General features: G+C 49.5%; 1 protein-coding gene across 3 annotated transcripts in view; it reads left to right on the top strand.

Moving 5' to 3' along the window:
- Positions 1-19194, top strand: part of CRHR1 (corticotropin releasing hormone receptor 1) — a 29348-nt gene extending 10154 nt beyond the window's left edge. Inside the window, exons 3-13 of one of the 3 annotated variants that reach the window (XM_014884791.2) lie at positions 7679-7798; positions 8961-9046; positions 10039-10145; positions 10471-10591; positions 11060-11213; positions 11455-11515; positions 12882-12954; positions 14004-14089; positions 15824-15959; positions 16152-16193; positions 16822-19194. In XM_014884791.2, coding sequence (XP_014740277.1) covers positions 7679-7798; positions 8961-9046; positions 10039-10145; positions 10471-10591; positions 11060-11213; positions 11455-11515; positions 12882-12954; positions 14004-14089; positions 15824-15959; positions 16152-16193; positions 16822-16962 — 1127 coding nt within the window. In that variant the 3' untranslated portion in view covers positions 16963-19194. The remainder of the gene's footprint in view (positions 1-7678; positions 7799-8960; positions 9047-10038; positions 10146-10470; positions 10592-11059; positions 11214-11454; positions 11516-12881; positions 12955-14003; positions 14090-15823; positions 15960-16151; positions 16194-16821) is intronic. The other 2 variants (XM_088179457.1, XM_088179458.1) reach the window with 2 other exon arrangements.
- The last annotated feature ends 228 nt before the right edge of the window (positions 19195-19422 follow it).

Genomic DNA, 19422 nt, shown 5'->3' with positions numbered 1-19422 from the left:
TAGGCCCTGTCTGATGGAGACAGTGATTTCTATGGAGGGATATTTACTAAACTGGAAACTTTGATTTGAGCAATTTAACATGAAGAGTTGTTAGGATGATGCTAATGAGAATTGCAGCAGGGCCCTGAGACTTCATTTGTTAATGTCTTCACAACCCTTGGGAAATGACACATGCTGATAACACGAGCCCAGCAGTCCCCCAGTGCATGGCTCAGCAGGCGATCTGCTGGATGCATGGACAGGCACTGCCTTGTGCCTGTGTGCAGCATCCCTCCTCCAAAACACAGCCCAACATGGGCTCTCCTCCTCTCCTGGGCCACCAGTCTCTTAATCTTTTGGTTTTAAGGAGGCTGTGTGGCTGGACAGTGATGTTACCAGAGTGCCAGCAGTCCCTAGGCATGTGCACTGAGCTGGAAAATCTCTGCCCCAGCAGTGAGGTGGAGGGGTAGAGGCACTCTGGGGTGATGCTGTCCAGGTTCAGGTAGTGCAAACTCTTATCCCAGGACATAGAGCACCTGAGCCTCACAGAGCTGTCCTGTCCTTCCCTCTTATTACCATGGTTTTACCCATTTTTCTTCAAGCCTCCAGTGCAGGGTGATATCCTGGGAATTCAGGCTCATTGGGATGCTCTAACTTGATAGTTTAGGTATCCATAAAAAAATTTTGTCGATGACCCCCTGATTTTGACACAGGGACACAGGGGCACAGCTGGATGCTCCATCAGAAAGCTGCCTCCCACAGTAGCAGTGAAGAGGGAATATCAGGCTGGACTTGAGGTCAACATGGTACATTCAGGAAGTCAGGTCAGCTGCACCCCCAAACTTCCGCAAACCATGAGAGTCTCAGATTAAGCTTGAAAAGGAACACAATGAGGATCAGCATCTCTTGTCTGTGGTGGATAGGTGCTGTCCCAAGGGCTCCCAGCCCATGGACTGATTCAGATTTCTCTGGCTGATGATTTAAACTCCCCAGGTCTGTGTGCAGCTGCTCCTCTCCCTGTCACAAAGTCCATCAGAAAGGGACAAGGTCATTTCATCCCCCAGGGTAAAGCATTCCCTGCAGCTGCAGGGCTGCTTCTCTGGGGAGGGAAGGGGGAATCTGAGAAGATGGGAAAGCTTCTTCCTAATTAATAATGAGGCTTTTCCAAAGCAGCTCAGCAGAAAGCACTTGAGCAGAGCGAGCTCGGGGCACTCTCAAGGGGTTGTTTTGCCATTTGTAGCTCTCAAGCCTGGATCAGCCCAAGGAGTTGCCACCCAATTGCTCACATCCCCTTCTTGTCCTGGCTGCACAACCCACTCCTTTAAGCTTTTTATCACAATGAATTCTTATTCTCAATCCTGTATGTGTGCTCAGGAGAGAGAGGGGAGCACAGAAAATTCCTTGTCAAGAAAGAAATGTTTCATGCCAGTGCCAGTTCACCTAAAGCAAAGAAAAATGACACCAAAGCTAAGCACAAAAAAAGAAATGTCCGTGGGTTTTTAACGGAAGGTTTTTTCAAGAGGGAAAGGGAGCGTAGCTTTGCCTTAAATAAGACAAATCTAATTCTTCCAGATACAGCAAAATCCTGTGGCTAAGAAGCAGTGAGTAATGAGAACATATCCTTCACAGGCACTATCAGATAAGTTTGGTAACACCTTTCACAGCGGGTGAAAATTTGACCACGAGCCTTTCCCCCCACTACAGCTGAGCTCCAAAAGCTCTGACGCTGCTCCAGCAGCCCACATGCCACTGCTCTTTCATTCACTCACTGACTCCCGTGGGGTGAGTCTGGAATTTAAATTCATAAAGGTCAATTTAACATCAGCGACTTTTTCCTCTTCAGTCTCATTGGCATCTCTCCCACCGAGACAGAAATATTAATAAAGGAGCTGAGCAAGGGTTAAAGATGTAGCAATGAGTCTAGTCAGGGACTTGAGGGAGAGACATAGTACTGAGCAGTTTTGGGAAACAAAACACTCATCTATATCGAAAATTGTAGTGGTTTAAATATATACTGATGTTGATAAGGCCATTCTCTTCCATCATCTGGGAAACAGGGATCTCAATAGCACTGATATTCATAGATTTTTATGTAGTGGAGGAGGGAAGATGATGAGGTTTCCCAGTACGAAGCTGTGTGGCACTGGCACGTCCCAGTGTGAGCAGCAGCTACAGCAGTTAAACTACTCTTTGGACTGGATGCAGTGAAGTCACTGCCAAAGACTTCACTTGTAGCCAAACTGGAAAGAAGGCTCTGCTGGGAAAACTCTGCCAGGGAGGGATTTTAATGCTTCATTCACCCACCACCAAATCCCAGCCAGCCCCAGGGAATAAACAACTTCCTGTCACGCTTGGTTATCAACATAACTCCAAACACTCCATGGTTCATGTCAGGAGAACAAGATAAGCCCCAAACACAACCCACTACATTATATACCTTATATACATTATATACCTTATATACATTATATATATGCTGTAAAGCTGTACATGGATCATCTTAACTGACAACATTGAGCAGATGCATCAGATACCAATAGCACAAGCTAGGTATGGTGCCTTTTATTTATTCTTCTCCAGAGCAGCAACAGACCCGAGGGGATAGTCAGTGATAGTGAATAGCAACAAGCCAAAAATTCATTACAAAGACCCATAGATATCATAATGCTTAATTAGCCTGAGTAATTATTTTACATCAACCATCGTGGAACTTAAATGCTGGGGAGAATTGCTGGGGATGTTTTAAGGACTGAAGTCTTACAGAGGTAAATAGAAGGCCCCAATGCAACCGAAAGCAGTGCTGGAGGTAGGGTGTAAGCAAGGATCTACTTTGAGGCAGCCACAGCTGCTCCCAGCCATCCTGAGCACCAACCATTGATCAGAGGGAAGGCAAAATTCCACCACGCCAATTTCTACCCCATGTTAATATAAATTGTCCCCCAGTCCATTTCCCTCAATGCCCCAAGGTGCTACTCAAGCATTTAACATCTGAGTGACTCGGCAGCTTGACCCAGCCACCCCTCCCTGGCACCTCAGCACCTGGAAATAAAAGAGTCCATCAAAGGTGCTTGTTTTGGGGCAATAAGGTGTGAAATTAGTCTTTCTTCTTCACCACTCTGGTGAAGCTGCCTGGGAAAGACAAAGAGATTTTTGTGCAATTCCACAGTATATGCATTAGACACCACAGTGAGTTCTATTTTGATTAGATGTGGAGATGAAGCCCTGATTGCCAATTGCAAATGTTACAGCAGAGACACAGGGGACATTCTCAGGGAGCCAGAGGCTCGAGGCAGCAGCAGCAGTGCAGTCACAAAGGACATCAGGGCTGGACAGAGATAACTATGGTTGAAGAAGAGCCCAGGACAGGTAGTGATATAGGTTAACAACTTTCAGCTGTTAGGCTCTTGCGACACCTTAGATAAATAACCCCATCATTCCCAGCCATGGGAATGAGCCTTTAGTTCAGATTTCCACCATCTCTCCTGCCCCCTCTGCATTGCAGAAGAGAAGAAAGGCTTCACCCTTCCACACTTCAGAGTTGTGTCTGTGCACAGCAGCAAACTGGGACATTGTGCTGCTGCACAGTTCTCCCCAGTGCAAAGCAGGATGTGTTTACAAGCACAGTTATATCAGCACAACCTTTGTTTTACCCTTCTTCAGAGTATCCCAGCAATGGCTTGAAGGTATGATAATCCTTCAGACCTCCTGGCAGCAGCTCAAGAGCACTGTGGCCACACGTCTGGTACTGCCAGACCAGGATAAACATGCTCCATCCTCTTCAGATTTGATCAAAATCTTTTGGCAGATTAGCTGGGAGTGGAGAGCTTTACTCTGCCAGGTGTGACATGGTTCCTTGCTTTAGCTCAGAGCCATCTTGGAGACCCCAGCAAGTGGTGGGAGCAAGCTGGAGAAGGATGTTTTCTAGAAACAGATGGGATACTGCTACAGTTATCCTGAGACAGTTATTGTGTTACAGTTGTCTCAGTGTAAGTCCCCGGACAGACACTTTTTCTTCAGAAGAAAATAAATGCTTTATATTGCTTCAAAGCAGCACAACTCAAAGGCAATAGGGTGAGAAGGGATTGGCGCAACTTCCCCTGTGCCACATTCCTTGTCTCAAAGTAGGGCCTGTATGGTTACTGCTCTGCAGAGAGAGAGAAAAGACAGTAACACACACGGACTTCTTTTGGGGAAAAAAGGCCAACTTTATTGTACAGACAGCCCGTATTTAAAGTGTGTTAGTGCAGCTAGGACAGGACAGGAGCTCATTGGACAATTGGGAAAAACATCCTCGGGACAGCACCTCAGGATGTGTCCCACGGCAAAGACACCAGGTGTTAATCTTTATTATGAATTCCACTCTGTTTCTCACCCTGGGAGACTTCCTCCCTAACTGAAGCTGCAGTCAGCTTGTCAGCCTGGGAATGGAGCTGAGAGTCAGGAGAAATCCAGGCCTGAAAAGGATTTCCAAGCTGTAATTCCCTAGCTCTCTAAATGTGTGTGTCCACAGGCCTGCTCCTTCCTCCTCCAAACAGCATGTTTCTGTGTGGGAAGAAGCCACAGTAGGGAGATTGAGTGCAGGTAGGAAACTCACTGACCTTTCTTGCTGTAAATCTGTGAAGACCAAACCTGTGCAGACAATGGAGCTGAGAAGCCAAAGCACAAGTGTGCAGAGCCTGTGGAATAGTCCCCTGCAAACATGGATGGGCCACCTAGCAGGCAGGGAAGCATTTATTACTGAAACATCATTTCTGTGCTAAACAGTGCTCTAAATGCTGGGAGCCGGGCACCACTCAGGGGTAGCTGGAGCAGAGAGTTCTCCTGAGCAAAGGGGATGTTGCAGCCCTCATGGCACTCTGTCTTCACTGTTTTACTTATCACTTCCGTATCAGGAGGGGTTTTTTACTATTTTCTATATGCTGGAGAGGGCAGAAAGAGCAGCATCTGCTTTCTGCAGCTTTTCTTCATCAAGTTTTTCTCAGTGTAAGCCTGAGAAAAATATTACAGCCACCCACTAGATGAAAACCTGGTTGGACAGAGCTCCAAATGCTGCCAGTGGCAGCACGGGAGTGAAGCACAGGGAGAGGTCCAGGAGCATCCTACAGCCTGACTGAGCATCTCTTCATCTGATTGCAGCTCCAGACCCCAATGTAACCCCCAGCACTACCCCAACCCAGGGGATGAGGAGGGCTGAGCTTCTGCTGATACTGGTACTTTCCCTGTGGTGGGACTGGTGGGACCCACTGGGTTTGGTGTCTGGTGGGATCCTGTCGTGCTCTAACAGGAGTGCCAAGCAGCATCACACGAAGTGCCTTGGAGAAAGGTGGAGATATTAAATCCAGCCTTGAGCAGACGTATCACAGAATGATGCACCTCTGTCTGGCTACATCATTCCTGTGGACACACACATTCACAGAGCTGGGGAATTACAGCTTGGAAATCCTTTTCAGGCCTGGATTTCTCCTGACTCTCAGCTCCATTCCCAGGCTGACAAGCTGACTGCAGCTTCAGTTAGGGAGGAGTCTCCCAGGGTGAGAACATGGTGACAAACAGAGTGGAATTCATAATAAAGATTAACACCTGGTGTCTTTGCCGTGGGACACATCCTGAGGTGCTGTCCCGAGGATGTTTTTCCCAATTGTCCAATGAGCTCCTGTCCTGTCCTGGCTGCACTAACACACTTTAAATCCGGGCTGTCTGTACAATAAATTGGCCTTTTTTCCCTAAAGAGCTCCGTGTGTGTTGCTGTCTTTTCTCTCTCTTTGCAGCACAGTAACCACACATTTCCATGACTCTATCTTGTGTTTGGTTATTAATGGCATTGCTGTGGGTTTGTTTTACTGGTGGAGAGTATCATCATTGTTGCTCTCTGGCCCTGCTGACTTTTAATTACTCACTCTTCCTGTTTGTCCTCCCTGAGCAATCTCTGTCTGTCCCCCAGAACAGACCCTGGAATGCAGGAGGGAAACTGAGGCAAAAGAGTATGCAAAGAAAATTGAGTTTGTGTGCAGCCCTACCAGTCCCGGGAGGAGTTGTGATAGCTTCGTGAGTTGCCATGCTCAGTAGTGTGCAAGCCCCATTTTCCTGTGCTGCATTGTTCCAAGTGAAGCTTTCCCGTTCCAGTCATTCACGCAGCTTCTCACCTAACAGGGTGCCTAACAGGGAGAGCACTTGCAATTTAACTTTGTCCTTTGTTCAAGTAATTACTGGGGTTTTTTTCCTTTACATGGATGAATGTTATAATAAAATTTTTAACTGTGACCCTCTATTTCTCTGTCAAATTTGGGTCAAAACAACAAAGGAGATCAATAAATTTAAAAGGATGCAGAAAGGCACAGGCACACACATGATGAAAAAGGCATCTTGTTTCCTATATAATACAGGCTTAAAACAGTTAACTTAAAGGGAAGGTTGCCACAGCAACCCTACACATTAGCAAAGCTAAAAGCAAAGGTCATTGTTAAAATTAATTTCTCCCCACAAGCTTTGGGAGGCAGAAGGCAATACTCACCATGCTCTGATACTTCCCTAGCTCACATGCTTGGAAGCTGTTTTCCCTTGCTAAGATATTTGAAGACACCGAAAGCCCTGCAAATTTTCTCTGAGAACATCACAAAATAACAAGAAGCCAATTTTTCAGATAATTGATGAAAACAAATATTCCTCCATAAAAACCTTCAGCAGCAGCAGCAGCAGCATTATTTTGCTTTTTTTCCTTTGGTCGCTTTTTAGCCAGCCCCATCCATAGGAATTTTTGGGAAAGGCATTCATATAACAACCACAAATCCAGGGGAAGAGGAAATGCTGTGTTCTCGCATCCAAGGAGCTGTGAGTTGGGGTGTGTTGTCTTAGGAAATGGCAATTTCTGTCTCTGTGCCAGCAGCACAAACATCTCTGGTACCCAGGAGCGGTTTGGACTGAACTCTGCTCCTTCCAGCATCTCCTGCCCACCCATTTTCTGCTTGTCTTGGATTGTAGTATATGGATATTGCAGCCATTGTGCTTCCAACCTCACTGTGAGATGGAACGGGGACATATTTAGCTACACTACATGTTGTTCTAAATATACACAAATTATACATCAAAAATCCTGCAATCTGGCCTACCTAGTGTCTACGTTAGCACACTTGTGTAGCTGGGAAAAGCACATAAATCCTTGAAATCTGAAATAGCAGCAGCTTTGGAGTTTTCTACCCAGGAAAGACTGGAAGAGACCAACGGGAATGGCTGAGAAGGAGATTTTGCAGCCAGGAGGTATGAGGTGTTTGGAGAGGCTTAGAACCAGACTGGACCCACCACTGAGGAAGAGCAAGTCTGGCTTACTGCCTGTTGTGGGACTAGGTGCCAAAGTCATGGCTGAAGGAAGGAGCAGGGCTGGGAAACCAGAGCTAGGGAACCCCAAATGGACTTGGAAGCCAGGTCTGAAACCAAGTTTGTTCCAGAACTTGGCTCAGCCCAGTAGTTTAGACAGGACCAGAGTAATAGCCATGGCTATGATGATTTAACCAGCCCTTGCAAGTCTTGCACAGCCCCCATTTGATGTCTGCCACGAGGGTTTTCTGGGGGCTGAGCTTGTGGTGACCCATCAGCTCATCCAGCAGCCCCAGCTCCACAGGCAAATCTTGACCTTTCAACAGCCTGGAAGGGGCCCCTGGTGGCCCAGAGACCTCTGCTAACGCTGTGCTCTTGGTCCTTGCAGGGCCCCAGTGCAATGCCTCGGTGGATCTGATTGGCACGTGCTGGCCACCGAGCGCCGTGGGACAGCTGGTGGCCCGGCCCTGCCCTGAGTACTTCTACGGCGTGCGCTACAACACCACCAGTAAGAGAGAGGGGCAGCGCTGCTGGGGACATGCCAGCAGAGGCTTCTGACACACGAGTGACACCTCTGGGAACAAAGCTCGTCAACCATAAAGAAAACAGAGCCTTAGACTCCAGATTTCAGGGAGGATCGTTTCAGAGAAGCAGCTTTATAAGCAGGTCCTCCTGGGAGGGAGAGGGCTGATGTCCCCATCTTGGGGACAAAGGTAGAGGAGTGATCCTGCCCTGCCCTTGGAGGTGGTATAGGGGTCTGAAGCCCCCAGATGAGCAAAGACCAGAAGACTTTGAACCTTGTCCCCTCCTGGCACAGGTGACTACACTGTCACTGCCAGTGACATGCTGAGAGTAGAGGATGAAGCAATTGCATGTGAAAGGTGCCTGAAGTAGTTCCTAGCATGACGTTGAGTTTCTGATCACCCAAGTGCTGTTTTTGATGAAAGAAACACCTTGCTTCTCACAAAAAGCACAATTTTTTTCCATCCTGCACATTCTTGCAGCCATGGAGGATGGCACAGACACACAGCTCCTGCTTTGTGGTGCCTCCTGTGCCACTGTAGGAGTCTCTCTGCATTAATCACAACTTGAGCCTGTCTCTGAGCCCTTCCCACCCCATCACCCTGACGAGGCTCATGGTCTCCCATCAATGGAAGCCCAATCTCACCCCAGTGCTGGCATCACCCCAGTGCTGACACCAACCACAGACTCTCTGGGGCACCTGGGCCATTCCTTCCCAATTAGCAGTGACACCTACTGTCCTTACTGGGAGACACAAAAGCTCCTAATTCAGAGAGAGAAGTGAAACTTCTTGCTGCCATCTCAGCAGAGATCCTGGGCTGGCACATGATCACCCTAGCAAACAGTGGAGTGAAAATGAAAGAGTCTAACTGGTGCTGATTCTGCTGCATCCCTGCGTGTGGTGAGGAGGTGTTGGGGTCCCCCAGTGCCAAGGGCAGAGCTGGTGCAGACCCAAGGCTCTTGAGCAGGCCTGAAATATTCCAAGGATTTTGGTTCTGCAATTGTGACCAAGGCAGTAGCTGAGCTGCCTTCAAAACAGAAGATGCCACTGACCTGATGCCAGTGCCCTGCACTAGTGACAGTCTGGTCACATGCCTGTGCCCATCCCCATGCTCTGTTAACCCTTGGATGGGCATCCTCTCTTTCAGATAATGGGTACAGGGAATGCCTCACGAACGGGAGCTGGGCAGCACGTGTCAACTACTCCCAGTGCCAGGAGATCCTCAGTGAAGAGGTAGGAGCTTGGGAGCCCCTGGGGTCTTGGCTGGAGGGTGAGAGACACACAATGGAGTTTTGAAAGGCAACAGCATCCAGGACAGGAATGGCCCGTGGGAGCTGAGGGCTGAGCATGCAGCAGCATCCCAGTGATAAAGTTGCATGTGGCAATTATGATCCCTTCTTGATTTGCATTTTTATTCCCTATCAGAAATAAAGCCATGCCTGTTTCCATCCCCATTAAAAATCTAACAGGATTGGCAGTATGAGGTCCCCAGGGTCTCTGGGTACAGATCAGCCCTGTCACTCTCCTGCAGCTCCCTCCTGACACAGTACTCAGTGAAAACCCTGTCCTTCCCTGCTGGCAATGAAATAAAGAAGATATTTAGGAAGCTGAAAGAGATAACAAAATGACCATCAAGAATTACAAGCCCCTGAGTAGGTCAAGCCACCTCCTTGAAGAGGAAAAGACATACGAGTTTTTCATTTGCAGTTGGTATCAACTCTGGTGTTTAAGATGCTGATATCTCTTGCCAGGAATGGTTTTCTCACTCACTTAATTGCTAATTCACTGATTGGATGAGTGCCTAAGAGCAGGAGTGATCAATTAATTCAATTATCACTCACACTTTCCCTCTGCCCAAATTCATCCCAGCCTCTCAATTACCCCCAGGGTAATGGCGGGGTGAACTGAGATTTAAGATTCCAGTGAGCTCAGCTGAGTTCTTGCAGGGTTTCCCCAGAGAATGGGTTGGGATGTCCCAGCATTGAGCTGTCCAGTGAGCTGCTCTGGTACAAATGGGATGTGAAACCAGGCTGGTTAGCTGTTAACCCACATTAGCCCCATCTCCATCCATTCCCACTGTCCTGTCCCAGGGTGGGGTCCAATTGCTTCCTGAAAAAGGACCCAAAATTTGAGGTGTATCTGCCAAAGGTGATGGGATGGAGGAGGTAGGTTTGTGCTGGTACTGGGGCTGCTGCTGACCCTCTGCCCATCTCCCCCACTCCCAGAAGAAGAGCAAGCTGCACTACCACATTGCTGTCATCATCAACTACCTGGGCCACTGTGTTTCTCTGGGGGCCCTCCTCGTGGCCTTTGTCCTCTTCATGCGCCTGCGGTGAGTGACAAACCTGCTGCCGTGTTCCTGCGAGGTCATCTCAGGCAGGGATGCACCCAGCTCCTGTGCTTTGCCATCTCCTCCCCCACAGCCACTGCACTCCAGGCTGGAGGTATCCTGCCTGTCTCAGGGTTGATTTTCTTCTGCTGCTTTTTTAAAGCGCCTGGTTACAGAGGCAGAGTGTCCTCATTGGTGCCTTCTACCTCCTGGTCTTTCTCCTGCCCACCTCACCCAGGGCATGGTCCCAACAGAGACACTCAGCTCCACAAACAGCGCTGTACCCAGTCCCCCTGCTCTGATGGTGCCTTGTTCCACCCCTCTCCAGGAGCATCCGGTGCCTGAGAAACATCATCCACTGGAACCTGATCACAGCCTTCATCCTCCGCAATGCCACGTGGTTTGTGGTGCAGCTCACCATGAACCCAGAGGTGCACGAGAGCAATGTGGTAGGTGCAGCTCTGCCAGGCTGAGCCCAGCCCTGAGCAGCTGGGGGGTGTGAGGACCCTGGAGATCACAGAACCACAAAGTGGTTTGGGTCTGAAGGGACCTTAAATTTGGTTCTAACTCCCTTGCTATGGAGAGGGACACCTTCGCTATCCCAGCTTGCGCCAAGCCTCATCCAATCTGGCCTGAGATACTTCCAGGGATGGAACAGTCACAACTTCTCTAGGAAACCTGTGCCAGGGCCTCACCACCTTCGCAGGGAAGAATTTCTTCTCTAAAACTACTCTCTTTCAGTTTGAAGTCACTAAGATGTGTCTACAAAAGCAACTTCAGGGGGTGAATAGGGCTAGCTGGAGGCTGGCAGGCCGTGAGAAACACGGGTTTGACTGCTCTGCCAGGGTCTGTGCTGCTTCATGCACTGTTTGCACCACTGTGGCACAGAGTTTGACAAGCTCCACATCTCCTGGCAGGTTTGGTGCCGCTTGGTCACTGCTGCCTACAATTACTTCCACGTCACCAACTTTTTCTGGATGTTTGGCGAGGGTTGCTACCTGCACACGGCCATCGTGCTCACCTACTCCACGGACAAGCTCCGCAAGTGGATGTTCATCTGCATCGGCTGGTGTGAGTGCCAGGCTTCCTCTCACTCAGGGGTACCCAGGGTTTAGTAATGGGTGACACCCCCTCCATCCCCTGCTTCTGTTCTTGCACACAAAGAGCTGCAATAAGGGTGCCAGGAGCAGGAGGATGGGATTTACATGGACACATCATCTCACTGGGTGGTTTGTATGTGAGAAAAGCCCTGTTATGATGTGGTTTTGTGGTGATCTTGCACTCTGAGACTCACCTGTGTGTTCTTCTGCAGGTATCCCCTTTCCCATCATCGTTGCCTGGGCCATTGGGAAGCTCTACTACGACAATGAGAAGTGAGCCTGATTGCTCTTATCCTCCATTCTTCTTTCTATCCCAGATCCTCGGGGATCAGTTGTGTCAGGAATTCTGTCAGGGAGGGAAAAAAAGGATAGTATTCTTCCATTCTTTCTTTTATCCCACCTTTCAGCTCTCTGCAGCACAAGCCCTGCCCCTGCTTGTTTCTCCTCAAAAAGCAAATGTGATTTTTGAGGGGGAAAAAGAGATTAAACCAGATCTCCTACAATAGGTTTGCTAAATGGAGCTGAGATTAAACCAGAAGAGATATAAATTCCCCCACCTGAGTCATTTTCACAGGCAGCCGCTAATGAAGGTCTTAACAGGTACCTGAGAGTTCATGCCAGAGTGGGAAGTTGAAAGGAGCCCGTTGAGATGAACGGCAGTTTGTTCTGTTTTCCAAAGGTAGTTCTCTCTGCTGTCTTCAGAAGCCCCATGCTACTCACACAGGCCCTGATTGAACAACCTTGACAAGGTGCTCCCAGGACAGGGATACAACTGACTGAGCTCCCACAGGGTTTGCTGAGGACAGAGCTGACCCAGACCTGTGTGTGTGAGATTATGGCGAATCATGGAGTATCCTGAGCTGGAAGGAACCCACAAGCATCATTGAGTCTGACTCCTTGCCATGCACAGACACCCCAGCAATCCCACCCTGTGCATCCCTGAGAGCATTGCCCAGAAGCTCCTGGAGCTCTGGCAGTCTCAGGGCTGTAATATTTCCCTGGGGAGCCTGGGCAGTGCCCAGCACCCTCTGGGGCGAGAATCTTTTCCTGATCTCCATCCCAAATTCCTCTGTGACACAACCTCAAGCCATTTCCTTGGGTCCCATCCCTGTTACAGGGAGCAGAGATGGGGGCTGCCCATGGGGAGGAGCTGCAGCCCCTGGTGAAGTCTAAACTCAGTCTCCTCTGCCCCAGCTGAACATTCCAAGTGCCCTCAGCTGCTTTGCATGTGGCCCCTCCACACTGCTCCCATCTTCATGTCCTTCCTTTGGATGCTCTCTAATGACTTCAGATCTTTCTTATATTGTTGTTCCCAAAACTGCCCCCAGGATGAGGGTGAGGCTGCTCCCATGCAAAAGACAGCGGGGGCAGTCACCTGCTTTGTGAGGAGGGTGTCCCTGCTTGTCCTGTAATAACCAGCTCCCACATCCATATGTGGCCCCTAAACACTCTCACAAGCCCACACACACCTCCTTTTACTGGGTTCCCAGGGAAGCTATTCCACAATGGCTGCAGCAGTGTGAGTTCTAGTGCTTTCACCTCACACACAGTGAACTTACAGACTGTGCAAGGACAGGAGTCTATGTAGGTCACTGTCATGTCAGACTTGTCCCCAACACCGCTTGTCCTTGCCTTGCAGGTGCTGGTTTGGGAAGCGAGCTGGAGTTTATACTGACTATATTTACCAAGGCCCCATGATCCTGGTGCTTCTGGTAAGAGCAAAGTGACCTTGTGTGCTAAATACAGAGTCCCCCTTGTGCAGGTGGGACACAGCAACTTCTGTACAGGGTATTGCCCCGTCCTTCACTCTGCTGGGGCTGGTTCTGCTTCCCCACAGCAGCACTGCCCTTCACCCAAACTGCCCCTTGAGCAATTTTGGGCTTGGGGTGGGCTAAAGAAGGAGCCTGGAAACCTCATTCTGACAGGGATGTCCCATCAGAAGACTTCAATGTGCATCAGTAGGTCCCTCCATTCCTGCCCTGGCATTGTTTAGGTGTGGGTGGATGCTTTGCCAAACATTTGCAGAAGCCTGGGATCCTTGACGCCATTCCCTGATCCTGATTCCAATTCTCTGCTCCTGGTCCCCAGCTGAGTAGCAATGCTTGATCCAAGGATCACATGGATGGGGCTTTGTCTTTTGGGGAGGACAAAGATGAGCAGAGGTGGCAGGTCACAAGCTGGGGTTCAACCTGTATTTGCAGGGGGAAATCCAAAGCCCCAAAACTGTTCCTTATGCCTTACCCAATGCTGAGAAAACTCAAGGGAGTAAAAATCACCGGCATGATGGAATAATTGATCCTGCTTCCCATTTCCCTGACTGTCAGGCAGCCAGGCCACTGCTAACTCCTGTCAATTGTGTTCAGCTCCAAAGATGCCTCCCCATTCCCTTATTAGCAATTCAGCAGCCAGGAGAGCAGCCAGGCAGATCCTGGCTGGGATGGCAGCCACTCTGCACCTTAGATTCTTCCTCTCCCTCTACTTTTTCACCTTCAGCCCTTTCTCTAGCACTTGTGCTTCCTTGGCAATCTCGTGGCATGCCCTACTGCCCTGATCCCTTGACCAAACTCCGAAATCTTATTGTTCAAGTGTTTTTAAACAAGGCAGACATCCTCTCATGGTGCATGGAAGGCAGTAGATTAGGTTCAAAAGGAAACACTCATTTCCCCTGACTCCCCCATCTCCCTCCCCCCCCACCATTGCAAAATAAATGGGAGGAAATACTGGGGAAACAAACACTAACCAGTGACCCTGTTCCTCCCAGATCAACTTCATCTTTCTATTCAACATTGTCCGAATCCTCATGACAAAGCTCCGAGCTTCAACCACGTCCGAGACAATCCAGTACAGGTAAGAGCATGAGCCACCCTGCAAGAAGCCAACCTAGGAACTGGGTTCTCTCATGATTAGTGGGGATGGGAACAGCCCCATTATCCTGGTAGCAAGGGGATAGGAGCATGGAGAGACACCTAAGAGCACTGCAAATCCTCTTTGGAGGTACATGGTCATTAAATCTGGCCAGGGAGAGCCTTGTGATGTAGAGTGTGGGTGACCGTTTCTGCCTTTGAAGTGAACCTTTGGGATTTGAGTCTCTTTGCAAAAGCCTGTTCTGGTGGGACCTGATGAGCTCTCCAGGCTGGGAGCTGCAAATCCTGGCATGGAGGTGAGAATTACATCACTGCTTGACAGAAAAGCAAAAGCTGAGGAAGGAGTGATAAATCAATGCCACCCCAACACATCCTTGTAAAGCAGAAGACAGTATTCCCTCAGCACAAGGCAGGAAGATTTAACCCTTCCTTGCCTGTTGGGGAATATTTTGCAGACCACATAGGAGGTGCACAGTCAGAGCTGCTCCCCAAAGTACCTGGAATAGAAAACAATTTGAGCTTCATCATTGCCTCTGTCTGAATCATTTTGTAGGCAGGAATTGGGGAATCTGTGCCAGGTTAAGAGAAGCTGTTTTGAGATGGAGGGTGGCTTTTTCAGCTGAGAATGGAAAAATTCTGGTTCTATTACTGGGAAATGCCAGCTTTCCTCATCACAGAGTATTGAACTAGGATCAGGGGTTCAGCTTGGGGTAAACAAAGATAAAGGTTCTGGGAAAAGGCTGGTTGGCCCCAGTCAGCAATTTTGAGAGACTTTTGGTTTTCCAGTATTGGCTTCATTTTGGGAGGGTTTATCACCTTTGGACAGGAGAACATTTTCACTTCCCAGAAATATTCTGTGGGACAGGAAAGCTTGGAGAACTTGGTATGTTATAAACTGTGCACTTCTGCTTAAACCAGGCAAGGGACAGCCCTGGAGGGTTCCTGCTCACCTTAGATGGTGAAAGACTGATGTGTCCCCTGCTGCCATGGCTGCCCCTTGGAGAAGCTACACCAGTGAATGTGCTGTACTGTAGTTTTCCAGCTCCCATCCTTGGTTCCCTTCAGCTCCTCCACGTCATCAGCCCATTTGTGTCAGGGACTCTTCTCTCCTCTAAGACAGAGGTGCAAAACAGGTCCCAGACCCCTCCCTGCCCAGCTCAGACTCTCCAGGGATGACCATCTACTGCTGGAATCTGTCCATTAGCAGGATCTTTAAGCAAAAAAGTGATGACTTGGCATTGTTCTTGTCCTCTGATCCAAAGGAATGAGGTGCCAAGCCCCAATCCTTCCCACACTCTCTGTATGAGAGTGTAACTACAAAAACTGCACTTATAATCTCATCAAGATATTAAATTAATTACCTGAGATACGGTTTTCACAAACTCATGTTGAAAGGTGTGAATTATTATACCCGCCTTGATTCCTTTTCAGTTAAGCTGTAGATCAGCCAAGCAATCATTCCATGCCAGCTCAAGGTCAGGCCTCTGCTCTCCACTGCCCTTTTCTGGGCGCAGAAGCAGAGCAGGTCCCCAGTGCTCAAACCATCCCAGTCCCTTGAGAACTGCACTGGCAAACAGCCCAACTTGGCTCCATCCTCCTCCAGCCACTGGTTTCCAAGTCCCAGCAGACCAGTCCAAGCCGTGCTGGGAGTGGGATGGGTGGAGTCTTTGTGCCCAGGGCTGTGCTGTAGCAGCTCGAGTCCCTGTTTTCTCCCTAGGAAAGCAGTCAAGGCCACACTGGTGCTGCTGCCCTTGCTGGGGATCACCTACATGTTATTCTTTGTCAACCCGGGGGAGGATGAGATCTCCAGGATAGTCTTCATCTACTTCAACTCGTTTCTGGAGTCTTTTCAGGTAATGATCCTCCACACTGGCTTCCATCCCAGTCCTTTCACCAAGGGATGTGAAGGAGCCCATCCTAGCTGATGCCTCATCCTGCTTCTGCACCCTCCCGAAACCAGACATCCCCAAATCCCAGAGCTATTTCAAAGCTCCTGGCTTGGGGGTACCTGTTGGCTTGTGACTCTGCTGCTTGTCTCCTTCCAGGGCTTCTTTGTCTCTGTCTTCTACTGCTTCCTGAACAGTGAGGTGAGCACAAGGGGCTGGGGTTTTTTGTGGGAGTCTACACCCTTCCTTGTGAGCAGACAAGTTCAGCACGAGACTCTACAGCTGGACAGGGCTTGGAGGGTGCTGGTCCCTAATTCTCCATCTGAAGGTCTTTGGTGATTGAAGTTGGTGCTTCACCTCCAGCCCCAGGTACAGCTGCAGCCACAGATTTTGCCCAGACAGGAATGGCTGCTGTCTGTCTCCTCCTCTGGGGGAGGAAAATCCACTCCCAGGAAGAGATGTTCTCAGGATGCACTTGTATGATTTGGTGCAACAGGGACAAGGGTCCTCCCCCTCCCAGGGAAATCCTTCCCCAGGGTGAGCCCCGTACACATGTGGATTGCACGTGGATGACATCTCCCAGGCTCTGATTCAAAACACAAACAGCAGAAAGCAAAAGAGCTGAGAGTAGAAGTGGATCCTGGGGCCAAATATTTGGGCAGCTCTTTCCTCTGCCTCCTCCAAATGCTCCCACACCTTGGCTGGCTCAGGAGAGTTTATCCCGCATGAACCTGTTTTGTTACTATTCACGTACCATTAATCCATTTTTGGCTGGTGCCTGTGAACAGCCTCAGTGTGGTGATCCATGTCCCTCATTGACCTCACCCAGGTGCGGTCGGCCATACGGAAGCGGTGGCACCGGTGGCAGGACAAGCACTCCATCCGTGCCCGCGTGGCCAGGGCCATGTCTATCCCCACGTCCCCGACCCGCGTGAGCTTCCACAGCATCAAGCAATCCACAGCTGTCTGAGCCAGGAGCAAAAGGCCTCGCCGGGAGCCGACGTCCCCATGTGGGGAACCCCTGGGAGGGGGGCACTGCACAGGAACAGGTCCTGCCTGTGGCCCCAGCCCTGCAAGGAGAGCATGAACTCATTTGGTCATGGGACACCTGCACAGCTCCTGCCCCATGTGCTGGGCAGGCCTGGAGGACAGGACAGCTGAGGTGCTGCTTTGTCATCTCCCTGGCAGCTGTGTGACCTGCTGGCATAGCAGAAAGAGCCAGAAGAACCAGGACAGGCTGCAGCAGCTTTCTGCCAGCTCCATCCTGGGCATGATGTCTCATGTCACTGCCTTTATTAGGTTTGTTGAGTTTGAGGTAACAGGACACCAGGATTTTGCTGGGATAACTTATGGGGGTAATTTCCTGAGAAGCTGTGACAACCTTCCAGTGAGCACATGCTGGAATGCTACTGGTGGAGGGTGGAACTCTCTAGAGGTGCCAAGGTCCTCTGTGTTGGGAGGGGATGGATGGAGAACCCTGGAGTGATTGTAGATATTTCTTCATGTGGCTATGTTTTTGTAGCAGTGGGGCAGAGTCATTCCCCTGTCTCTTGCTGGGTCTCCAGATGTCCTGTAACTGCTGCTTGGTCTGACCAGGTCATTTCTCATCTTGACACCAAAGGTGGGGTAAAGTAATGGCATGGGAGAGGGGAGGGAACTCCCCTGCCATGGAGATGGGTCCTAGGGGCTCTGAACAGCCACATAGAGCGGGCTTGAACTGGAGGGAAGCACAGGAATTAGTTAAATCCTCTGGCCCAGCCCAAATGGATCCACAGGTCTCAGCAAAGCCCTGGACTTCAGGTTGACTCCATGTCCCTGCTCCGAGGGTGGAAAGGTGAGGGAGCCCTGCAGTAGAGCAGTGGCTGAGGTCCCCAAAGGCAGCTACCACAGGGACAGGCTCTGGCTCTGCCCCCTCCTCATTGCCCTGCTTTTACCTGGGCAGGTGGGCCCAGTGCCAAAGCTGTTCCTTGCTCTTGTGCAGGGGATGGGGCCAAACCGTCCCCATGCTGGGGTTAAGTGCCTTGGAGGAGCAGCAGCCTCCTTTCCTCCCTCCCTTCCTATCTCCTTCCCCATTCTGGGGACTCTAGATTGTCCCCGGTTCCCCCTCTCCCACTGCCCTCTTCCGTGTGGCCACTGAAAGTAGCTGAGCAGAGAGGTCCATGCATGTGGAGGGATTTGTCTTGACCTCTTTGGAGGCACCTTTTCCTTGTCCCATACAGGGTCGGGGGATGCCCGGGCAGGTTTGTGGGCTGTCTGGCCTCTGCATCCCAGGGATTTTGCCACTGGGGCCGTACAGTGTCTGGTGTGAGCCCCTTCATACTTCTGTGCCTCAGTTTTCACACTGTAAAGAACAGACATAAATGTTTCCTGCCCTAGGGAGATTTAAGCATCCTTGAAATTGCAGTATTCTATGATTTCCTCAGGATATACCACCAGAAAGGAATAAAATCTTACATTTTTTTATTTAAAGGGAAGCATAGGGAAAAACCTCTGGGTTCTTTCTTCAAACATTGGTGAAATTCAGTAGTTTGGAGTAAATTCTTCCCACTTCCCCTCCAATTTTGATTTTCTTCCTGCATGTCCACAGTGCAGCCAAACTGGAAATATCCTATTGACTCCAATAACCTGCTGGGAACAGCAACAGTTCCCAGTATGGCACAGGGACCATACTCTGCATATGGGGCATGTTTCAGTCTTTGTTCAAGTTCAGCCACTGCCAAGAGCCCCAAAAACTGCCCCTTCTTCAAAATACAGGTATGAAAAAGACCCCTGGAGTTGTGCAATGGGAAAAGTGGCAGCTCCCAGCACTATGGACACTTTCTACTGGTGCCCTACAAGGAGCAGACCTGTGTCTTCTGTGTCTTGCTGTCTTTGTTGGGTATTTTGGCAGAAGCTAATAAAGGTCTGCTGGCAATGAAGAAGGGGAAATGCCCCAGAGAGCTTTTTTCATCATCCCTGCAAGTAATGTTGCCAAAAAATGTTGTGCTACATGTTCAATTTGGATTTTTCTAAAGTGGGGTCTTTTGGTGGAAAAATTGAAAATTGAAAAGCCGAAGAAAGAAACCCAAACAGAATCTGTGTTCACATCACTGTTTTTCCCTTCTCCTCTTGGTGGTCTGCTCCAACTGACATGACTTTTCTTTCCATAGCTGGAGTGTGTATTCTCAGTCTTGTTTGATTAAAAATACTTCAATTCCTCTTACAAGGACTTTTGGGGCATGTTTATCTTTTGGAAAAGACAACCCTGGCATGGCTTTTCCCCAGTTTCCATAGGAGCTCCTCACACTGCAATGTTCTCAGCATCCAACTGGTCCAGAGGCTTTTTTGTCTCTTTTTACCCCAAAACCACGTGCCCAGAGCATGGAGGTGGCTCTCCACAAAGTTATCCATCTCATCCAAGAGAATCCCACATGGGTTTTCCAGACAAGTA

Source organism: Sturnus vulgaris, chromosome 27 (genome assembly GCF_052056855.1).
Source record: "Sturnus vulgaris isolate bStuVul1 chromosome 27, bStuVul1.hap1, whole genome shotgun sequence".
NCBI classification, from domain to species: domain Eukaryota; kingdom Metazoa; phylum Chordata; class Aves; order Passeriformes; family Sturnidae; genus Sturnus; species Sturnus vulgaris.
The sequence above is the reverse complement of the archived record's forward strand: the minus strand, read 5'-3'. Positions and strand labels throughout refer to the sequence as shown.